The sequence below is a fragment of the Euprymna scolopes genome, chromosome 14 (genome assembly GCF_053919585.1).
Source record: "Euprymna scolopes isolate OS-2025 chromosome 14, ASM5391958v1, whole genome shotgun sequence".
Taxonomy (NCBI): domain Eukaryota; kingdom Metazoa; phylum Mollusca; class Cephalopoda; order Sepiida; family Sepiolidae; genus Euprymna; species Euprymna scolopes.
Window position 1 is genome coordinate 22,025,801 of NC_136495.1, and position 21,410 is coordinate 22,047,210.

The following is a 21,410-nucleotide window of genomic DNA, read 5'->3' on the forward strand; positions in this document are numbered from 1 at the left end:
CTTCTGTGGTGCAATGTATTTCTATAGAAGATTTCTTGGTTCCTTTTGACGTGACTTCTAACGCCTCCTTGGAGTTAGTATTCTTTTTTTATTAGACCAATTCTAGGCCTTAAAATAGTTCTTTCTTCCTCGGTGAAGACGTCGTTGTAATTTCGTTTACAACTCTAATTTTTTAAATAGTCTTTTCTGACTAATTCTGTGTTGTCTTCCTTGACGAATCCCGATTGAAGAAGAAACCAAACCACTGGTTTCTCTTGTTTAAACTTGCGATTTTTAATGTCTTTTCTCTTGACGCGGGATAGCGAGCCGACTTCTTTCTCGTGTGCAAAACTTCCAACAAAATGGCACACACATCTCCTTTTATCAATCGAAAGGCACGTGATATAACAAGCAGTAGCAGCACAAGATACACCAAGAAAAGGGGGAAGTAAAGAAGGGGAGGGGGAGAGAAGGAAAGACAGAAGGTGGAAAATAAAATTTCTACAGAATATAGCAAGAATAAAATCCGGCTGATTTACATAGACATCTGTAAGGACACCGGCAGTCTCACCGATTGAAATATATCCGCTGTTTAAATAAACAAAACTTAGCTGGAAGTCACATCTGGCAGTGGTATATAGCTAGTATGTAGATGAAATCCCGGAATAGGCACGACAGATAAGGATATGTAAGTGTTCAAAAATGTTATATCAACCAGCTCGAATTAGGCAAGCAAATTTTAGAGATCAATTTTCGTTATATTTTCAACCACAATTCTCACGGATTTTATTCGTTTGTTGCAACCAAACAATAAAGACATACCATTGTATTTCTATGCATAAGTGTCCGTTGTTTTTTTTTTTTTTATTAAACTCGATAGTAGCACACTAGATGTCATAGTAGGGGGGACAGAATCAAGAGATCGGAGGAAAAAAAATAAGACAAGAAAAGTTTGCATTCGAAATGTCTATAAGAAGTAAGAATATAGTCCAGAGATAATAAGAACTTGCTGTCACTTGATCTCCTATGAAAAAAAACTACTCGTCACAAGTTTCATAAAATTAGGGAGAATGATGATGATGATGATGATGATGATGATGATGATGATGATGATGCTTTAATTACAGAATTGAGAGATTACTGAGAAAATGGCGATGTTGGTATTTGCAAGGATATATGACATATTGGCCATTTTGGAAAGACGTGCTGTCACTGGATCTCTCATATTGGTCGACAATGTCAGACAGCCTCGTGGAATGAATTCACAAATCAATAACCAATCAATAAAAATTAAATGAGTATGAAACTAAACAAATGATTTTGAAATTATTTCAACTCATTTGAATATTAAAAGTAAATTTCGATTGTGCCAGAATTCAAAAAATATTTAACCAATAAAAACTAAAAACTAAAATTATAAAATGAATTCGATGACGTCAGTTTCTCTATAAAAATCAAATATCACCTCTTTTGGCGTTGTTTAATGGCAAATGAATTCATAATCACATTATGAATTATAGCAATATGTTTCAAGCAGAGTTGTAGTTTAAGTACAGAGGCACGTAAAGATTAGAGCGGGGAGTATAGGGATGTGTGTTTATCGTTTGTAGTGAGTGAAAGGAGGAGAGAAAACTTGATTGCTCGCTCTCTTTCACTCCTGTGTCGAATTCTCTCCCATTATTAGTAAAATGTTTAATTAATTTCTATTCCCGCCCTCTCTCTCATAGGCAGCATATTCTCATTGAGACAAGTATTATTAAAAAGCACGGAATTTTTCTGTTTCACTATTTTCTTTTTTACTTTCTCCAATCTCCGAATAATTTTTTTTTTGTTTTTCTCAAAAATTGTTTATGTTGGATCCATAAGTTTCCTTGGTGAGGACTTTCGATAGAAGTACTTCCATAATCCTTACGCATATTGCGTTATAAAGATTCCGTGCTTTTTAATGATAGTTGTCTCAATATATATATATATATATATATATATATATATATATATATATATATATATATAGTAATTTATAAAATATATATGGCGATTAAGCTACACTGAATATTCGGCGTTTCATCCACTCTAGGACTCCTCAGGCTTATATTCAGTGTAGCTTAATCGCCATATATATTTTATAAATTACTAACTAGCTCTACCTACGTATTGAGCACTTTTGAAGTAAATACTTAAAGTTTACGCATAAATCTATACTTTCGTATTTAATTTTATGTGAGTAAATTAAGTAGTTATATATATATACACGCACACACACAACGTATCACAAAGTGGGTACACCCCTCACATTTCTGCAAATACTTAAGAATATCTCTTCATGAGACAACACTGACAAAATGACACTTTGACACAATGAAAAGTAGTCTGTATGCAGCTTATATTATTTTCCCCTCAAAATGATTCAAAATACAACCATTAAAAGCTAAACTCTTGCCAACAAAAGTGTGTACACTCCTTAGGGAAAGTTGTTGATATTAACATACACTATGTTAACAGTCAATATTTTGTGTGACCATAGTCATTATCCCAAACTGCCTTTACTCTCCTGGGCATAGGGCTAACCAGAGCTTCAAAGGACGCCACTGGAATACTTTTCCACTACTCCATGACAATGTCGCGGAACTAGCAGATTTTTTAGACTTTGCGCGTCTCCACCTTCTGCTTGAGGATCCCCCAAAGATGTTCTATTGGGCTGAACTCTGGGGACATGTTTGGCTAGTCCATCACCTTTACCCTCAACCTCTTCAGTAAAATAGTGGTCGTCTTTGAGGTATTTTGGGGTCATTGCCATGCTAGAACACTGCCCTGCGACTCAATTTCTGGGGGGAAGGGATTAAGTTTTGCTGCAGTATTTCACAGTCATTTTGGAGTTCATGCTTCTCTCAATGATATGTAACTCTCTAACACCTGCAGCACTCATATAGCTCCAGACAATGACATTCCCACCACCATGCTTGACTCTAGGCCTGACACACTTATTTTTGTACTCCTCACCTGATCTACGCCACACATGCTTGAAGCCATCAAATTAAACTTCATCACAGAGGACATGGTTTCAGTAATCCATGTACTTTGTTGACATGTCTTCGGCAAACTGTTTGCGGGTTTTCTTGTGAATCGCCTTCAAAAGAGAGTGAATACCGTTGGCAAGAAAGCCAATATATATATATATATATATATATATATATATATATATATATGTACACATTTCTCAAAAACCTCTGGCCTTGATGGACGGGGGACGAAAACATACTGCTATAGTTTCAAATGATCTGAAATAACAGCAAAGGGAGACTTGATTCCAAATATTTCTCATATGTTATATCTTTCTTCTTTTGAAAATAGGATACGATTATGAATATCTCCAGTATCAAATAATCCTTATACACTGTGAAATTTACTGCATGTATGAAAACCATACAGAGCCTATTTTGGCACTGTTTTATAGCCATACATGTTTCAATTATAGTCATTTGTTTTCCTAGTTTTGTATATGAATTACAAAATACCTAATATTTCCCCCAAATCTCTGGCCTTGATGGAGGGGGAGATTAAAACTTGCTGCTATGGTTTCAAATGATCTGAAATAACAACAAGGGGAGACTTGATTCCAAATATTTCTCACGTGTTATATATCCTCTCTTTGGTTTTCATACATAAAGTAAATTTCACAGTGTATAAGGATTATTTGATACTTGAGATATTCATAATCGTACCCTATTTCCAAAGGATGGGAGATATGACATGAGAAATATTTGGAATCAAGTGTCCTTGCTGTTATTCAGCTCATTTGAAACCATAGCAGTATGTTTTCATCTCCCGTCCATCAAGGCCAGTAGTTTTGGGGATATATATATATACTTGTAGCCAAATTGAATATTGTAATGCTCATATTTATGGGACGAAACTACATGAAAATTTGCAGGCTTTTTGAAGATTATAGTACTATTCTATGGTTAAAATTTTATGACAATTTGAAAAAAAGAACCTATATTTTCAAACCAGTAAAATATTCCCAAATTTGTCTACATGTGTATATATAGTGTCCTGGCGGGCCAGCTTTAGTTTTGCTGCTTCGGGATGAATTTTACTTTTCTTTTTTTTTTTTTTTTTGCTTGGCCACTAATATATACATCGTTACTGACTGATGATCGTTTCATAGCCGGCTAGCGAATTCGAATTGTATATTAATTGTCAGTATCAATCTCTTTTTTTTTTCTCTCTCTCTTTCATTTCTGTCTCACTTGTTTTCTTTCTCTCTATCGCTTTTCCCCTCTATCTCTATTCCTCTCTCTTGCACGCTGTTTCTTTCTCTCTCTCCTTTCTCGTTTACCCACCCCCTCTCTCTTTTTGTTCGCTTTCTTTCTCTCACTCTTTCTCCCTCTCTCTCTCTCGCTTTCTCACTATTTCTCACTTTCTTTCTCTCTCTCTCTCTCTCTCTCTCTCTCTCTCTCTCTCTCTTGCTCTCTCTTTCTCTCTTGGTTAAATATTTTCATTTTTGCAAGCTGGAACGATCTAGAAACGTTTATTTAAAGATCCTCATGATTTTAAATTTCAAATATTTTTATCTGCTCAAACAACTCAATCAAACGCAAACAAAATTTTTAGTTCTACTTTTCTATTTATTTTTTCCAATTAAACTAGCGCTTAATAACAAATTCAGTTTAGTCATTTCTTTCATTTGCCTTAAAACAAAAGATAAAATTGTTCTTTTAAAAACTTCCATGATTAGCGCCAAAAATATTTTCAAGTTGGTTTTGAAATTTATCCTCCAACGTTCAAACGAAAAAAAAAAAAAGTTTTTGCACACAGCAAAACGTTTTGGAACTATTTGGATCATTCGGAATGTTGATCTTGGATGATATTTTCAACGCGTTTCGGCCGATGTAAACTCCGACCTTCTTCTGGTGCATCTCGTTGAACTTGGGAAGCTATACGGAATTCTGAACTAGACCCATGCTGTGAGAATAAAATCAAAGATGAGAATAGTAGTCCGAAAACTTCAAATAATATAAATGATAAAAATACGTTAGATTTTAATTAATATTCAAACCAAAAACAAAAACATGGCTATTCGAAAAATAGAGACTACTAGGTTTTTAAAAACCGTTAAAACGGGCAGAATTTATAACCTGTTGACTTAGGATCCTCAATATTTTTCTAGTTAGAATTCAGTTTCGAAAGATATCAGGTACTTACTAGAAGAACCGCATGAAGGTTGTCAGCATCCTAAAGTGAAAGCGTTTCTGTGGAACGAACTGGATTCGAACTTGGCACAGCCAGGTTTTCAATCCGTGTCGTTAACTACTTAGCAACTGTCACTTCAACTATGGTTTTACATTTCTTTTCACACGCTCCAACCTTTAACCCTAATCCATCCCTAAACTTTGAGCTTTCGTTTTTACAGCACAAAAGACGGTTTCAATTTCGTGAACGATTCTATAAAAAATACATTTTATGTATCTCATTTTTTTTTTTTTTTTTTTTGAGGAGAGGAGGTAATTTTTCTATGATATTCTGAGTAGTGATGGGACGATTTCAATATTTTTCCCGATTCCGATATAATTGCTGATTTTATACTAAATTCCCGATTCCGATTCTTTATAAATCTCTAAATACTTAATTCTGACATTATTATTTTTTCCCTATTACGGGGAATACACATGTTAAATGCACAGATATGTTCTCAAACATAAAAATACACTTGTGGGGGATGAGCTGCAGATTTTCGTTTTACTGATTGTTTAAAATCAATAAATATTTTATACTGTAACATTACTATCAAGAGTGGAAGATTTTGTTTTAAACAAAATCAAAAAAAAAAAAAAAAAAAAAAGAAAAAAAAGGCAGACAAAGGAATCGTTTTTAACATCGGAAAATAAACACAAATTTTTCCGATACCAATACTGATCTGGATACCCAAAAAAGTTCCGATTTTTTTTTTTATTATCGATTCCGATTAATCGTCTCAACACTTATTCTGGGGGTTTTCTTCTCTGTAGATTGACGTCAATTTTGTTCCCATTTATTTTACTAACGGTATGTGGGTGGGGTAGTAAGAGGAGATGTAGTTGGTGAAAAGGATACCGACAAGGAAGAGAACGGAACCAAAGAGGCAGAGTGAGAGTCGAAAATGGCAAAGCATGTGTGAAGAACCAGGAAGGCGGGTCTGATATGAGATGATTGTCTGCATCCAGCCGTAACCCAGAGTGCCCAGAGCGAAGGCAAGCACCGCTCCAACCACATGACCTATGAGGACATTGGATTCCTGCCAAAAAAAAAAAAAAAAAAAAGAAAAAGAAAAGGAAAAGAAACATTATATACAAATAAGCCACACTCACAAAAAGACAGTCCCCACACACAAGTATACACTCGTATATACATACGAGTTTGTAATTTGTTTAATTCAAATTATGTCAAACAAATGTAATAAGATATTATTTTTATTAGCACGTATAAGGGCCCGTTGATCACATATTTTTGTTAGCCTGGAAAGGTGATATCTTGACAAACGAACATGTACTATACGGCTACCCTCTCAATAAAGGAGATAAAACCTGTGAGTATGTTATCATGACGAACTAACAGAAAAAAAAGAGGAGGTAATGCCTGAGAGGAAGGTCTCATTACAACAGAACAGATACTACACTATTCTCCCACTCACAAAAAAAAGCCGAAGATTTAATGCCCGCCTAGGTTCGTATTATTACAAACGGAATATATTCTGCACTGCCGTCTTCCTGAAAAAGATGAGGTAATGACTGGGAATATAGTATCATGACGGACTAACATATACTTTATCTATTTCTTTTCCAGATCTAAGTGAATATTAAACATATTATTCTTTGATGAGTATCCACAAAAGATATTCATAGATAGCAGCAAATATATGCTCTCTCTCTAGTCGCATATCTTTGCTAACCTGAGATGAGAGTATCATAACGAATGAACCTATACTGTATTTTCTACCCAAAAGAAAAGGTCAGATGATGCCATGAAGAACAAACATATACTACACTATCCTTTCCTTAAAAGAGGAGTTATGCCTAGGAGAAGGCTCTTTTATTTTTTTATCTATTTATTTTTTACTTAAGAGTCACCATTTATCAAGGTCTGAAAACCACTCGAGGATAAGGGTCAATGAATGTAAGTTGGTAGTGTAATAATCGTTAATGGTGTAAATTGGGTAGAATTTGATTATTTATGGGGAAGGATCAACAAGAATTTGTTTATATTGGATTTGAAGGCTACTATGTTGTATTCAACTGGGAAGCAAGCTAGAGAAACAGTGTTACACGGGCGGGCAGTTCAGGGAAAGAAGCTTTGTTCATAGAATCTATGTTTAGATTTAGGCACAGATAGAGAGTAGGGGAAATCGTATGTAATGGTTGTAGCTAGTTGAATGTTCTTTGTGAAAGTTTGGCAAAGGGGAACCATAGATTGGAGTTCAGTCGAGCACTTGCCATGAAAATAACGATAAAGCAGAAACAGGCTTGAAATATCTCTTCTGTGGGAAAGAGATTGCAGGGACGAAAAAAGCATTACCTACTAGGTTTCGAAGCCAGTTTTGAACTTTATCAAGGCTGGATAGAGCACGCTGAACAGCTCCTGCTCAGATGTGGCAGCAATGCTCCATTATAAGGCGTAGCTTTATAACAACAGAAAAGATATTACACTACCTCTTGACTAACCGTTACTCTATTGCTTGTTCGAGAATGATGATCCTATAACAGGACAGATACGTTAAACTGTCTTCATATATAACCTATTTTCAAACGAGAAACAAGTAAAAATTTATGATATTCTGAGAGTGACGTGACGTGTAACGACGTCAGTTCCGCTTGGATATACATGCTTTCGAATTTATGAAGATGATTGACCGACCTGAAAGTTGGCCACGATGCTGACCCCCATTGCTGCGAGAAGGCCGATGCCGAATGCAAATTTGTTGAAACATATTAAACGTCTCCTTCCTGAGTTTTTATACATTTCGTCCACTTGTCGATATCGTATATAAAGCGTCATGCCAACTGAAAAGAAAAGAAAACAACGTGTGTATCTGAGATTTTTTTTAAGTAAAAAAATAGGAAAACATATTTTCCCCTCCTTGATATAAAGAAAAATGAAAGATGAGAAAACTCTAAAAACGTTCGCATACTATTCCGAAAATAATGGGACCACGGAACATAAGTTCGCGGATTATATTTTACCCTGTAAAACAAACGACTTGAATTTTGCTGAAGCTCTTAAATTTCTAGCAGAAGTATTTAGCCCTAAAATTTCCCTATTCCACAAAGATAGAAAAGTCTTAACTGAACTAAAAATGACAATGAAAACTTCTCCATGATTACATTAATCGTAAATAAACATTATGATTATAGTCAAAGTTTGTTTATATTTTAAAAGTTAATTTAGTAAATAAAGATATTTTTCTTTGAATAAAATTTAAATAAAAATTATTAAAAGAAAAACTGTCTGACTTCAAAAATGAAATTTAAATACGGCCATTTTCAAAATGTTTTCAAATTTAAACTTGAGATAAATTATTTAAAGTAAAAAAGCAAAAGGACTTGTTAAATATATTTTCTAAAAATATTTGAATTCATTTATTATTGACATTTTATTTTTAAAAAATAGTGTTTTTTCTTTAATAAAATATTTAAAAATTTCACAGAAAACGTAACTTTTCTAAACTTGAAACTTTTTTATTTTTTCAATATGAAAAAAATATTTATGAATTAATAAATTTATTTTTCAGTCAATTTTAAACGAATTTCGACTAGTTTTCTTTTTCTAGTCTAATGATTCAACTTCCATTATGATTCTTTTCATCCGTTCATCAACAACTCTATATTTTTTAAGTTTTTGTGAAAGGGGATATCTGTCATGTTGTTAGTGTACCGGAAACCCCCGGAAAGTAAGATAGTCTGTTATTATGATGAGTATTGTAATGGTCGATTATTATGGTTTGTAAAAGTAGAATACCATAAGGAGTGTAATCCAAGCATTTACATTTGATAGTTCACAGAAATGTTAACGTAGTAATTTTAAACAGTGTTAGAACAAAAAACAATAGGCGATGAGTTTTGATTCTTTGATCACGTGAGCGATGACGTAATGAATTTTAGATTTGCACGTAGGAAGTTACTTATGTCAGTCTGTAACGAGAGTTGGCAATCAGAGGTCGAAAGGGGGGGTCGATAATTAGGATGTAGAACTGAACACCAGCGTGTCTTTTTCCATGGGAAAGTATCGAAAAATAAAGGTTTTAAATACAAGCAAGACCTCTGTTGTAAGAATCTTCATATTGCAGTTTTTTTTCCAAATGATCCGTCAACAAAAGATAAACCAGATGGAAAGTATGCTTCCCTATTCTCCGATGTACACCCCATAGAATTGTATCCGTTCTTTTATTTTTGTTTTATGTGAACATGCAAACATACACAAAAATATACCGCTATAAATATGCACATAACTAGAGACGATCATACGAAATACATGAACAAGACCATACGACACGTCAACAGTAGATAGAGACTCGTTTATACACGCGTTATATACACATCATATATACATACGGTACATATACACTGAAAATAATGTTAAAAAACCGACAGGTTATCCAACATACTCAGCGACTAAGTTTTCGAGAAATTCATCACGGCTCTTCTGAAGTTTCTTTAAGGCATCTATTTCCAGATGATGCATTCCTAGTTCATACTGTAAACGTCGATTGTCAGTTTCAGCGTGATTTATTTATAGTTCGTTCATAAAGGTTCCAAAAGGGGGCAAAAATAGGGTTTATCCTTGCATTTTGATGCCTATTCTGTAGTCCGGTATAATTATCCTCAGACCAATGTAACAAGGGAATTAGTTAATCAGGAACAATTGCAACTAATGTATCCGTGCATTCTTTTCTAATGGCACGAAGGCAATTACTATAATCATTTTAGCTCATAACGCAAAGTCAGGATCAGTTTTTATAGTGATTTTACAAACCCAATGCAACAAGATGTCTTCGCGTGTTTGGGGTTAGATGGAAAAAGCAACCTTTAATACGAACGGCGGGAAATGCATGTTGCAGAGTATAAATTACAGTTTGTTCAAAATTGCAAAATTACAGAAGTTGAGATCCAATTTGGTTTAATTGATTTAAGGAACTCAAATAAACGAAAATAATTTGTTTTTTGTTTGTTAGGAAGAAGATCATAAACAATAGGAATAACCCCACCATGTTTCTTAGCCGATATGATATACACCTAATGAAAAGAAAGCTAGGTGCAATATTAAAAGTCCCGCCAACAAACCAAATTTCTGGGCTGACTAAATGTTGATGCCAGTTTATTCTTCCAAATATTAATACTTATTATTACTTACTCCAGTATCTCCCAATAAGAATTTTTCTTCCATACCAAGTTGGGGAACATATACCGTATAAGATTCGAGTATAACTTAATTCTCTAAATTAGTTAGGTTAGCCTTGTTTAAAACTTTTTCGTCTCCTTGCGATAAGTTTTCGGATTGCAAATAAGTCTAAAACTAAAGCTAAAGAAGTGCCAGTTAAACATTCATTTGCGACAATGGTTGGTGGTTCCAGAGTTTCAGCACTTTTTTCTTAACATCTGTTTTTATCTTTTCAACCCTATTTTTGCAGTAGATGGTTCATGGATATGTCCATTTAACTGGCGAATCACTTTCTCATCCTTTGTGCGAATCTTTCTTTACACCGATTTTTCTGTTTACAAAGCCAAAAATGTTAAGTTAGGATCTTTTTTGCTAGTTGCATCCAAAATAAAAAGGTATCTATCGCATATCACTTTGCTTCTTCCACGTTTTGATGAAATATCTTCTTCCACGTTTTGATGAAATATCTTCTTCCATCTTCTATAATATAAATATCACCTGTGTGTATGTATGTCTAAAACTTTCGACAGAGCCGACGGATTTTCACGAGATTGGTATCATTTTGAAGCTCGACCCTTCTGACGACAAATATCGAAAAATTGGCCAAAAACATTAATTCATTCATCCTCAATTGGACACTTTTCTACAGGGAGGGGTCGCTTTTTTCGCTGATATTTTCGAAAGTCATCCCCTTTTTTCGCTTGTCTAGCCTTAATCTAAACTGACGTCACTTCCGGTTTGGCGATGAACGCAACAGCAAACACGTCACGTTCTTTTTTTCACGTTGTTTTCTTCTTTCGCGGTACGAGTTCAAGCGTACTTGTCTACTACCACTTTTTTTTTTTTTTTTTTTGCTCAGCACACACTTTCAAACACCCGGGCAACACCAGGCACCTAGGCTAGTTTGGAATAAAAAAAAATGCCTAGACAAGAGAACCTCGAAATAAACATTTTTCACTACACACGCAGCCTCAGCACACGATTGATTAGTTCAGTTTTAGCTAAAATTAAAATAATTTTATTTTTAACTTAAATATATATTTTTAAGCTTTAATCCTTCAGAAATTAATTAGAAAATAATAAACGAAATAATTTTTTTGCAAAAACATGATTTTTCTTAAAAAGAGTTAGTGATATATTTTCATATTGATTTACTTAATAATAAAAAAACGTTATAAAATCTTTATAAAAATGCTTAGCGGCGTGGTCGACGCTGAATTGTCTCTCCACTGAATCGACCAAGCCGAAACAGCGACGCCGAAGCAACCACGCCAAAGCGTCTTATTCTAAAGGAATTTAGTTGAAGACTGTCAAAGACATATAAATAAAAAAAAAACAAGATCCTAAGAATATTAAAGAGTCATGCATTGTTCCCAAAGAAAAATACATCAGAAAACACATTCCAACTCTCCTAAAAAAAGGTAAACAAACAAAATAAAATGTGTTCACTCTCCTACAAAAAAAAAAGGCATTACAGTAAAAATCAGGAAAACTTAGCCCCTGTTTTCGTTATGGAACCCTTAATTGATTTAAAGATTGCTTATATGACTTGTAATAAAGTTGGAAATAATTGCAGCACGAATAAAGGAAACAAAACAAGAAAAGACGAACAGGATGGCACAAACGCAAGAAAATACGTACAAGTAAAAATCCCGAATAAAGATGTCGAATTACAGTTAGACTATAACTCTGATTTGTCCATAAACATTGTATACATCGACAAGATTGAATAAACTAACCATGCTAAAAACTAACAACTCGGTTACTGGTAAAGAAAATTAGATTTGATGATGAAATTATTGCTAACGTTACTTTAAAAGGAACATAAAAAACGTTTTCTATATGGGAGCCACGACTTATCAAGGCCAGATTTTCTATTCATTGTCACATTTGAGAGTTCAATTTGAGAATTTTATTCATTATTATATTTGAAAGTTCTATTTGAGAATTTTATTCATTATTATATTTGAAAATTCTATAGTCACATTTAGAATTCTATTAATTTTTATATTTGAGAATTTTATTTTTATATTTGAGAATTTTATTTATTTTTACATTTGAGAATTTTATTAATTTTTATGTTTGAGAATTTTATTAATTTTTACATTTGAGAATTTGATTAATTTTTACATTGAGAATTTTATTAATTGTTACGTTTGAGAGTTCTATTACATTTTATAGTTGTAAGTATTGTTACAATTAATTATTAATCAGTTACTCCTGACAGTTACAATTTAGCAGCATTCCACACCCTTTTCATCTGATCCAACTTTTTATATCTGATCTAAGCTTTTTGGCCAGGAACAAATTCTAGTAACTATTTATTCTGTCAATTAAGATGAATCTTTCTAGATTTAAGCAATTTTTATTTTTGTTCCAATTTTGGGGAGCTGTATTATTCTCATATTTATTTCTCACATTCCTTGTGTCTAACGTTTCCCTCGTGGGGAGGTAAGTAGGTAGAAACTAACCCTTGGCGTCGAAGAAATTTTCGACAAGTTTGAAGACGAAGCAATGAATGAGTGTGCGTGAGTTTGTTTATATAAGAAAGGGTTTCTCAACTTTAAGAGGAAAGAAAACAGAATAAACAGCAGTCTCGAATAACACACTAAAATAATATTTACAACAAGAATGGTGACAGACGTTGGCCGTCTGTTCGAATTAGCAGATATCATTACAAAATCTAGTATTTTTGATCGCCTCAAAGACCGACTTCTGAAAATCTCTAGAACCTGCAGTATTATTCCAGCAACGAAGAAGTTCCCAAAACATATTATATATAATACCCATTTCAAACGCGGATAAAACTAAGCTACTTTCGTTTACCAATTACAAATAACCTTCTCAACAACTAATTACCATGACTAATAATACGTTACTTGAGAGTTCTTTGTTCAAACTCCTAGGCTTAACATTCATAAGTAACATGAATTGGAACAAATACATTGAAGGCATGCCCAAGGCTGCTGCAAAGAAGGTGGGCTCTCTTTACCATGCTAGAAAATTACTCACACCTGAGAGTATTCAATATCTATACAAAGCCACCATTTTCCCATGCATAGAGTATTGCTACCACATCTGGGCTGGTGCATCTACCATCAGTCAGAGTCCCAAAAAGTCTAATAGGTTGTGCATTATCAACCAAACTCCAACCTCTGTCCCATCGACGAAATGTTGCATACATCTGCTTGTTTTACAAGTATTTTAATGGAGTGTGCTCTGGCCAACTCGTAGCACTTGTACCCTCTCGAAATAGATACTTCCAAATAACCCGACATGCAGCAAAATCCCACACCTTCACTATAGAAGTCCCTAGATGCCAGAAAGTCTTCTACTCTAATAGTTTCTTTCCTCGAACTGATAGACATTGAGATAAAAAAAAAAAGAAACGCTGCCATTTATAAGAAAAAAAAAGGTATTGGATATGAAACTTGGTCGTCACTTAAGAATTTCAGTTTCCAGCTGTCTTTCAAATGATCAATTTATAGTTTCGTTTCACTTCAAGCTGTAAAGTAAAAGAATTATCGATATTATATTTCTATTAGTCTGTCTGTCTGTCTGTTCCACCTATTTACAGAAACTATTGGGCCGATCCGACTAAAATTTTGTATATACCTTTGTTATAAGATGCAGCGAACTAAGTATTGTGATATTCGCTCAATGCACAGTTATGAATTAACATGGATTAGTATTTAATGGAAAATATTCACAAATTTAAGTATATACTACCGTTTATTAGGCATAAAGCACTCATGTCAATGGACTATAAATTTTGCCTGTTGTTAACCGACTAAAATATCTAGTACTTTTCTAATTTTTAAAATAAGGCTATCATAAAACATCCAACTAGGACTTTTGTGTGCACCCAAGCAATAAAATGAAACTGAACTCTGAAGCCCAAAGATTCTCCAAAGATGGTCGATTGCCATGTGTTCATTACAACTGCTAAAAAATATTAATTAATTCAGATGCAGAAAAAACAAATAACAAACAATGTTCATTGTTCCGTTCAACCGAAGATTTCTCGCCTTAGGAAAAGGATCCAAAATAATAGCTCATGAGTCTACAAACTTTCATATATATATATATATATATATATATATATATATATATATATATATATATATAAGAACTTATTTGCGCCAATTCTTTTCTTTACAGATTGCAAGCAATTTAAGTACTTTTTCTCGTAATAGAATTACTCTTACGTACATATTTTTGCTCTATACTCTTTATACACTTGTCCAATTTTAGTAAAAACCTGATACTCTTATAACTTTTGACATAAGGCTATCTATCTATTTATCTATCTATCTATCTATCTATCTATCTATCTATAACTCAATGACTGTGTGCATGCGTCATGTGTGTGTGTGGTTTTTATAGAAAGAAAGGTTAAAAAATCTATATAAAATATTAAAGTATATTATCGTGTAAAATTCACCGGAAGTGTTTTTGTATTTCTCTCTCTAAGAGAAAATGATGGCATGATTCTTAAAACTTCAATTCTTTCGATGCAATTTTATATTACATTAGCCGATAGCCCCTCGTACAATACGCTTAAACATATCTTAATTTATGCAGATTGTGTATGTATTATTATAGAATTAATTCTCTATTGATTATAACATATTATGAGGAATAATTTGTGGACTAATTCGTAAAAAAAAGAAGATATAAATAAAATGAAACAATACTAATGATAATATCGTCTATCAAATTCCGTCTGTATTTGTTTACAATATCACGTCAACTGATATTTCGGCTTGACAATGAATGTCATGGAAAAATTACTTCTAATTAATGTTTAGTTTTAAAATATGCAAACGAAAAAATGATTTGCTGCGATTTTAAATGGCACCTCTTTTTATCGTAAATTGAACTCATTAATGAGAAAAAATAAAAATAAAATTGTGAGGTACACCCGGGCTTGAACAGGGGATCGTTCGATCTGTAGTCGAATGTTCTACCTTAAGATATAACTATAATTTTTAAAGAGGAAACGATTTGCCGAAATTTTATTATCTCCCTTGGCCGGTGTTACGTAAAATATTCCCTTGAAAAATTATTCTTTTTTATCTATAAGAGAAGAAAAGCTATTTTTAAGAGCGGATTTTTTCGATTTTCTATACTTACCGGATGACTTTCTATACAACACATATCTAAGAATACTACTAGAGATGAAATTGCTAAAGATAGGGTCAGCCGTTTCGGAAGCTATGAGGAAAGAACTCACACACGCACACACAAAGCGACTTTTAGTAGAGATGTATCAAATTCTACAGGGGAAGACAATGGATGTAGTTTTGAGTCTTTACGTTACCGACTATGTGCCGAATATTTACAAAATCCACTTGTAAACGATCCCTGGGGACAGAACCCCATTAAAATTTCAGCGGTTCAATCCTCCATACAAGCCAAACTAAGAATAAAATAAAAATTATTAGGGTTTTAGTGCTGCTGTAATTTCAATAAACAACTACACGTTATGAACAGAGAAGAAACGGTCAATAGAATGGATAGAGAGATTTTTTTTACGAAGGAAAGAAATACTTACTGAGCAAAGCTAATATATTCAATAGTTGGCCAAATACACAACTCTCTGGTGGGTATGTTCCTGTGTCGCTGTAAAAAGAGAAGAAACATTAAAAGCTAGTACATAGGGTGAAAGATATATTTTTCATGCATATAACAAAAGAATACAACTATCCAGGAAAAGGATTCGTTATATTGCTAAAATATACATCTCGATGAATAAATGCGGACATTAATTTATTATGCTGTATTACTTACTATTAATTTGCATAAGTATTTTTAAACAATTCATAATAAATTAATATTTAGTGTTATTCAATTGTAATTTTAGTGTCCTACTTTTGTATATATCTGTGTAATGGTATGTCGATATTTACAGTAATTAATTAAAATTATTTAATAAAAAATGAATAACCTGTTTTAAACTCCTGCTCGCGAGAATTCTTGCCGACAGGTTAAGTGCAAAGAAAGAAGAAGGAAAAAAGTGGATGCGTCTCTGTCTCTGTCTGTCTGTCTGTCTGTCTCTCTCTCTCTCTCCTTTCTTCCTTTCTTACATTAAAAAGGTCATATTTTTTATTGTTTTTAAAATTCAATTATTATTTTCATCATGTAAGCAAAACCTTTCATATTTGTATTTAAGTGTTACCTTTCGACCTTTAGTAGGGGACTGACTTGACTTTCCATAACTAAATTGTAAGTTAAAATAAGAGTTCACTCATCCCGTCGATCAGGCGAGTCGATTTCTACTTTTGATTTCATTAAAATTTTATTTAAAAGATGTGTATAAAAATAACATTAATTAATGCTAATGTTTATCTAGGTATATGAATCAATGCAAAAGTTTTCGTCCACTACTTACAGAAACTTATGAATAAAATGTTTGTTATTTTTAATTTTGTTTCCAAGTATGGAACATAATTTTAAAGGATAATTTTGTCTTAAAGATTGACTTGGGTGCATCAGCTTGAATCGAAACCAAAACCAAAACTTATGAAATTATATATATATATATATATATATATATATATATATATATATATATATATATATATATATATATATACTAGCATTTCATCCCGGCGTTGCCCGGGTGTTTGGGTGTGTATGTTGAGCAAAAAAAAAAGTGGTAGTAGTAAGGCAGACTTGAACCCGTACCACGAAGGAGGAAAAGAACATGAAAAAAACGTAACGTCTTTGCTGTTACGACTACTGCCAAACCGGAAGTGACGTAGGTTTAAATTAAGGCTACACAATCGAAAAGAGGGGATGACTTCGAAAATATCGGCGAACAAAGCGACCCCTCCTTGTAGAAAAGTGCCCAGTTCAGGGTGAAGAAATTAATGTATTTAGACAATTTTTCGGTTTTTGTCGTCTGAAGGGTCGAGCTTCAAAACGATACTGATCTTGTGAAAATTCGTCGCCTCTGTCGAAAGTTTTAGGCAGACATGCAAACATACATACATACATACATTTATATATTGGTAGCTAAAATTTTCGACCCAAACCGATTAAAAAGCTTGTCCTATCTCTGAATACCCTTTATGTAAAATATCAAATGTTTAGACCAGAAATTGTCTGAGTAATTTGGTAGAGACCGCAGGGATCAAAGTTTTTAAACTTTGACCCCAATTATGCCCCCTTAACATTTATTGTTTTGGGCTCGAATCAAGTTATTAAGTTAGATCCATGTCCAAGGAACTTATATCTAAAATTTCAAGTGTTTAGAGCCAAAATTGTCGGAGAAGTTTGGTAGAGTTCTCAAAGGTCAAATCGTTGAACTTTGACCCCCTTAACACCCAAATTTCTAGCCGAAAACCGATCACAAAGATTTTCCCACATTTCGAGGCTGTAGACTTAAAATTGACAGTTATTGCGTAGGAAAATGTACACAGACACACATAGCCACGTTCACTTTTATATATATACTAGCAGTTCCACCTGGCTTTGCTCGGGCCCTATGTACTGTTCATAAGGTTATGTGCCTATGTATATATTAAAAAGTGTGAATATGTAAAGTAATGCCTTTCTGAATAGTCTTCCTTAACTACCATAGAGAAAAGACAGACAGACATTTTCACTTTTATAGATATATAGATAGATAGATAGATTGGATGCAATATATAGTAATGATTTAAAAAGTATAAAAAAAAAGACTCATGGGCCACCACCGAGAATCGAAATCAAAACGTTCAGCTCACGATTTATTTTGCCTCTGCAGCAATGACTGGGCTATGAAAACATGTTTACTGCAAGGTTAAAAATTAAAACATGAACCAATAGCTACTACGTTATGCATTCATAATGCCGGCGGTTGACCTGGCAAATTTCATTCTTTTTAATTTTCACACTTTTGAACCGGTTTTTCCGGGCTAAAACCCAAATATAAAGTTTTGCATCGATTCAAATACCTTATATATGAAGTTTCATGTCTGTAGACCAAAATCTATAGCAGGAGTTTGGTAGGCAAAATTTGTTAAACAAAAATATATACGTATACATAAATATGTATGGAAACAATTTTGTGTTTACTATAAACTTTTTTTCGCAAATATTATGCAAGTATAAAACATTTAGAATATCTGCATGAATATAATTACACGTGATAGTTAACTAAAGATAATTATGCCGTTAAAAAACTGAAGCAACTAATAGGGAATTAATTAAAATGAATGTTTAAAAGAATATGCAAATTAGCTAGATCTTTTGTTAGTAAATGCAATTCCACACCCCATATATAAAAAAATTGTATTTTTTTTAATAAATAGAAAAAAGGGATTTTTTAATATGAATATCATTACAGACAAAAGAAAAACGAATTTATAGGAGTATATATATATATATATATATATATATATATATATATATATATATATATATATATATAAACTTGAGTTCCCTCAGTTACAATCGAAACCGAAACCAAAACTTAGGAAGAATTATTGGTAAAATTATTTATTACAAGAAATAGAAGTCCATAACAATCAAACGACAGCCACTCAGATGTAAGCGTTACTCACAAAATAAATAACGCACACACTTATATCCAATCTGCGCCATTAACGATTACTGAACTACCACCTTGGATTAATTAACCCCCTATCCTCGAGTGGCCTTCGGGCCTTGATAAGTAGTGACTGCCTCGTAAAAAAAAAATTCAATCAAACCCATTATCTGCTTTAGCTGGGGATCAACCATGATGCACTGGAAGGAAGTTTCATATGCCTTCCTGCAGTGATTTAGTCCACAATACATTTTTTGTCTACATTGCACTGTAGAAAACCTACTGTTTATTTTATAAATTATTTTTATCTAACGGTTTGAATTAAAGTTTCAAATGCAAAAATCAAGTACCGTGGTTCAGTTATGCTCTAAACAGAAACATTTATTTTGAACGCGCCCTTGTCTTATTTTATACACCAAGTTATTCTGCTTCTGTGGTTATAAAACTTCTCAAATGCTCTTGCGATGTTAGGTTGCATAAACCTAACTTTGGGCAAAATTAAATCGTTACTTGTTTAATCAGATGTTTTCAATTATCGATTTTCGATATTTATTGGAGGTATTCCAATACAAAATCTATTTAAGAACACTCCCAGACACATAAAGTACATTTATGTGAACTTTTAAAATAATCAGCCCAGCTGTTTCGGAGTCCATAGGGTATGAACTAACACAGGCAGACACAAAAAGTGCTTTTTATATATAAGAAGAGATACCAGAGAATTGGCCACCATTGCTGGCAATACATTAATGGAATCGTTTCCGGAAGTTCTCCGTAATTCTCCACCCTGTCTTAAGGTGGAATTACGTTGAATTCTGGAACGAGGTTTCAGAACATTTGCCTATACGCATCATCCTCAGAGAAAAAACCTCAGTGGCTTATATCTCCATGTAAAGAGATCAAACGCTTAACAATACAGTGATGGATTCCTTTCGTCAAGTTAACACAATAGTTCTCTTTAAATCAACGATGTTAAGAGACGTTTAGCCTGATCAGGACTAGATGGGCGACTATTTAGGAATACTACTTCAAGGAGCTGAGCGACCCATGTTTTGAACAGTTCCAGGTCACACTTGAGCAAGGTGTGGCACATTATAGCCTTCTTCTGATATTCTGTATGGTATAGACAGAGTTTCTCAGTCGTGTTGGAGGCAATGCTTTTAGGAAAGGAGGGTTCTGTCGAAAAAAAAAATATTATATAGAGGGAGCCAGTTGGATCTGTAGGACAATCTTCTAATGATGATGCCACAAACAATTTTTCATGAGTCAGCACGGAAGAAGTAGTAATGCTCAGAAAATTGTCAGTGTGGAAGATAAAATAAAGCTAAAAGCTTACTCTTTTTCCCCCGCCTTTCAGCAGACGTTTAAAATAAAGGTAAAGTTTTCAAAAATGAGAAAGAATCGTGCACCACTTATGACAGAATGGATGGAGTAAAAAATACCGGAAAGAATATAGGTATGTCTTAACAAACCTACATTCTTTCCGGCATTTTCCACCCGATACAAATAAATTCTCACCATAAGGTTTCCATATGTTATGACTAGATTTTAATCTTCGTTAAGAGAATCAAGTGAGGCAAGACTGTTCTGTTTGTTACGTTGTGTAATGTGTATATAAATATGTTGCATAACAACGTACATGTTGAATAGTGGGGTTTATATTTTATCTGTATATTCATGTACGTGTAAATGCGTGTATGTATGTACGTCGTATCATTTAGTTGACCATCTATTGTGTATATTTTAACATTTATGCAACAGTTCTAACAGGAAACGATTGACGTGAACTTATCCAAACAGTTGTAGACAACCGTTCTTTTTAACAGCTGTAATAAACGCAACACATACCTGAATTATTTACGAACATTTATTTTCATGATTCAGGCCTGCATCTTCAGAGATTACAACGTCTTCACATCTTGGCCGCCTGAGAAAACGCCGCTCCCTGCATCATGGAGATAACCCCCCTTGAGTCGTCCGTTTTCTTTGATCTTCAGCTAACGACTGGTTAGAATCTCCCCAAATCTACATCTCATCACGTGTCTAAGACCCCAACCGCTGACGTAACATAAATCTGATTATTTGTTTATCCAAACCAAAAATTGTGTTCCTATATTTTATAAAATCAAATTCTTTTTTGTAGTTGTTTATTATTTAGTTGCCAATCAATCTAATTGTTCATTTTTCTAATTATAATAATCGATTCAGCGACCCGCCGTCGCTCAAATCAATTAATAATAATAATAATAATAATAATAATAATAATAATAATAAAGTTTTGGCCTCTGGCTCTGCTTGCCACAATTACCATAGATACTACGCTATGATCACAGCCAAAGAGTCACAACATTACTTGGTCAAAGAATTCATTTTACCCGTCCCAGGACGGGTATTTTGTGAGGATAGCTAACCTAAAATGACGGCTTAGTTTTAGATCGTATGATAATTGAACATGAATAATAAAACTATTTTTTTCGCCTTTCGT

At 33.4% G+C, this 21,410-nt stretch overlaps 1 protein-coding gene across 3 annotated transcripts in view; it reads right to left on the reverse strand.

Moving 5' to 3' along the window:
- The window catches only part of LOC145292903 (DNA damage-regulated autophagy modulator protein 2-like), a 166,163-nt gene that overhangs the window by 17,933 nt on the left and 126,820 nt on the right, over positions 1 to 21,410 (reverse strand). For all 3 annotated transcript variants that reach the window (XM_080139042.1, XM_080139041.1, XM_080139043.1), the window contains exons 4-6: positions 15,947 to 16,014; positions 7,870 to 8,015; positions 6,073 to 6,253 (exon numbers count right to left, since the gene is read on the reverse strand). In XM_080139042.1, the coding sequence (XP_079995168.1) occupies positions 6,073 to 6,253; positions 7,870 to 8,015; positions 15,947 to 16,014 (395 nt within the window). The remainder of the gene's footprint in view (positions 1 to 6,072; positions 6,254 to 7,869; positions 8,016 to 15,946; positions 16,015 to 21,410) is intronic.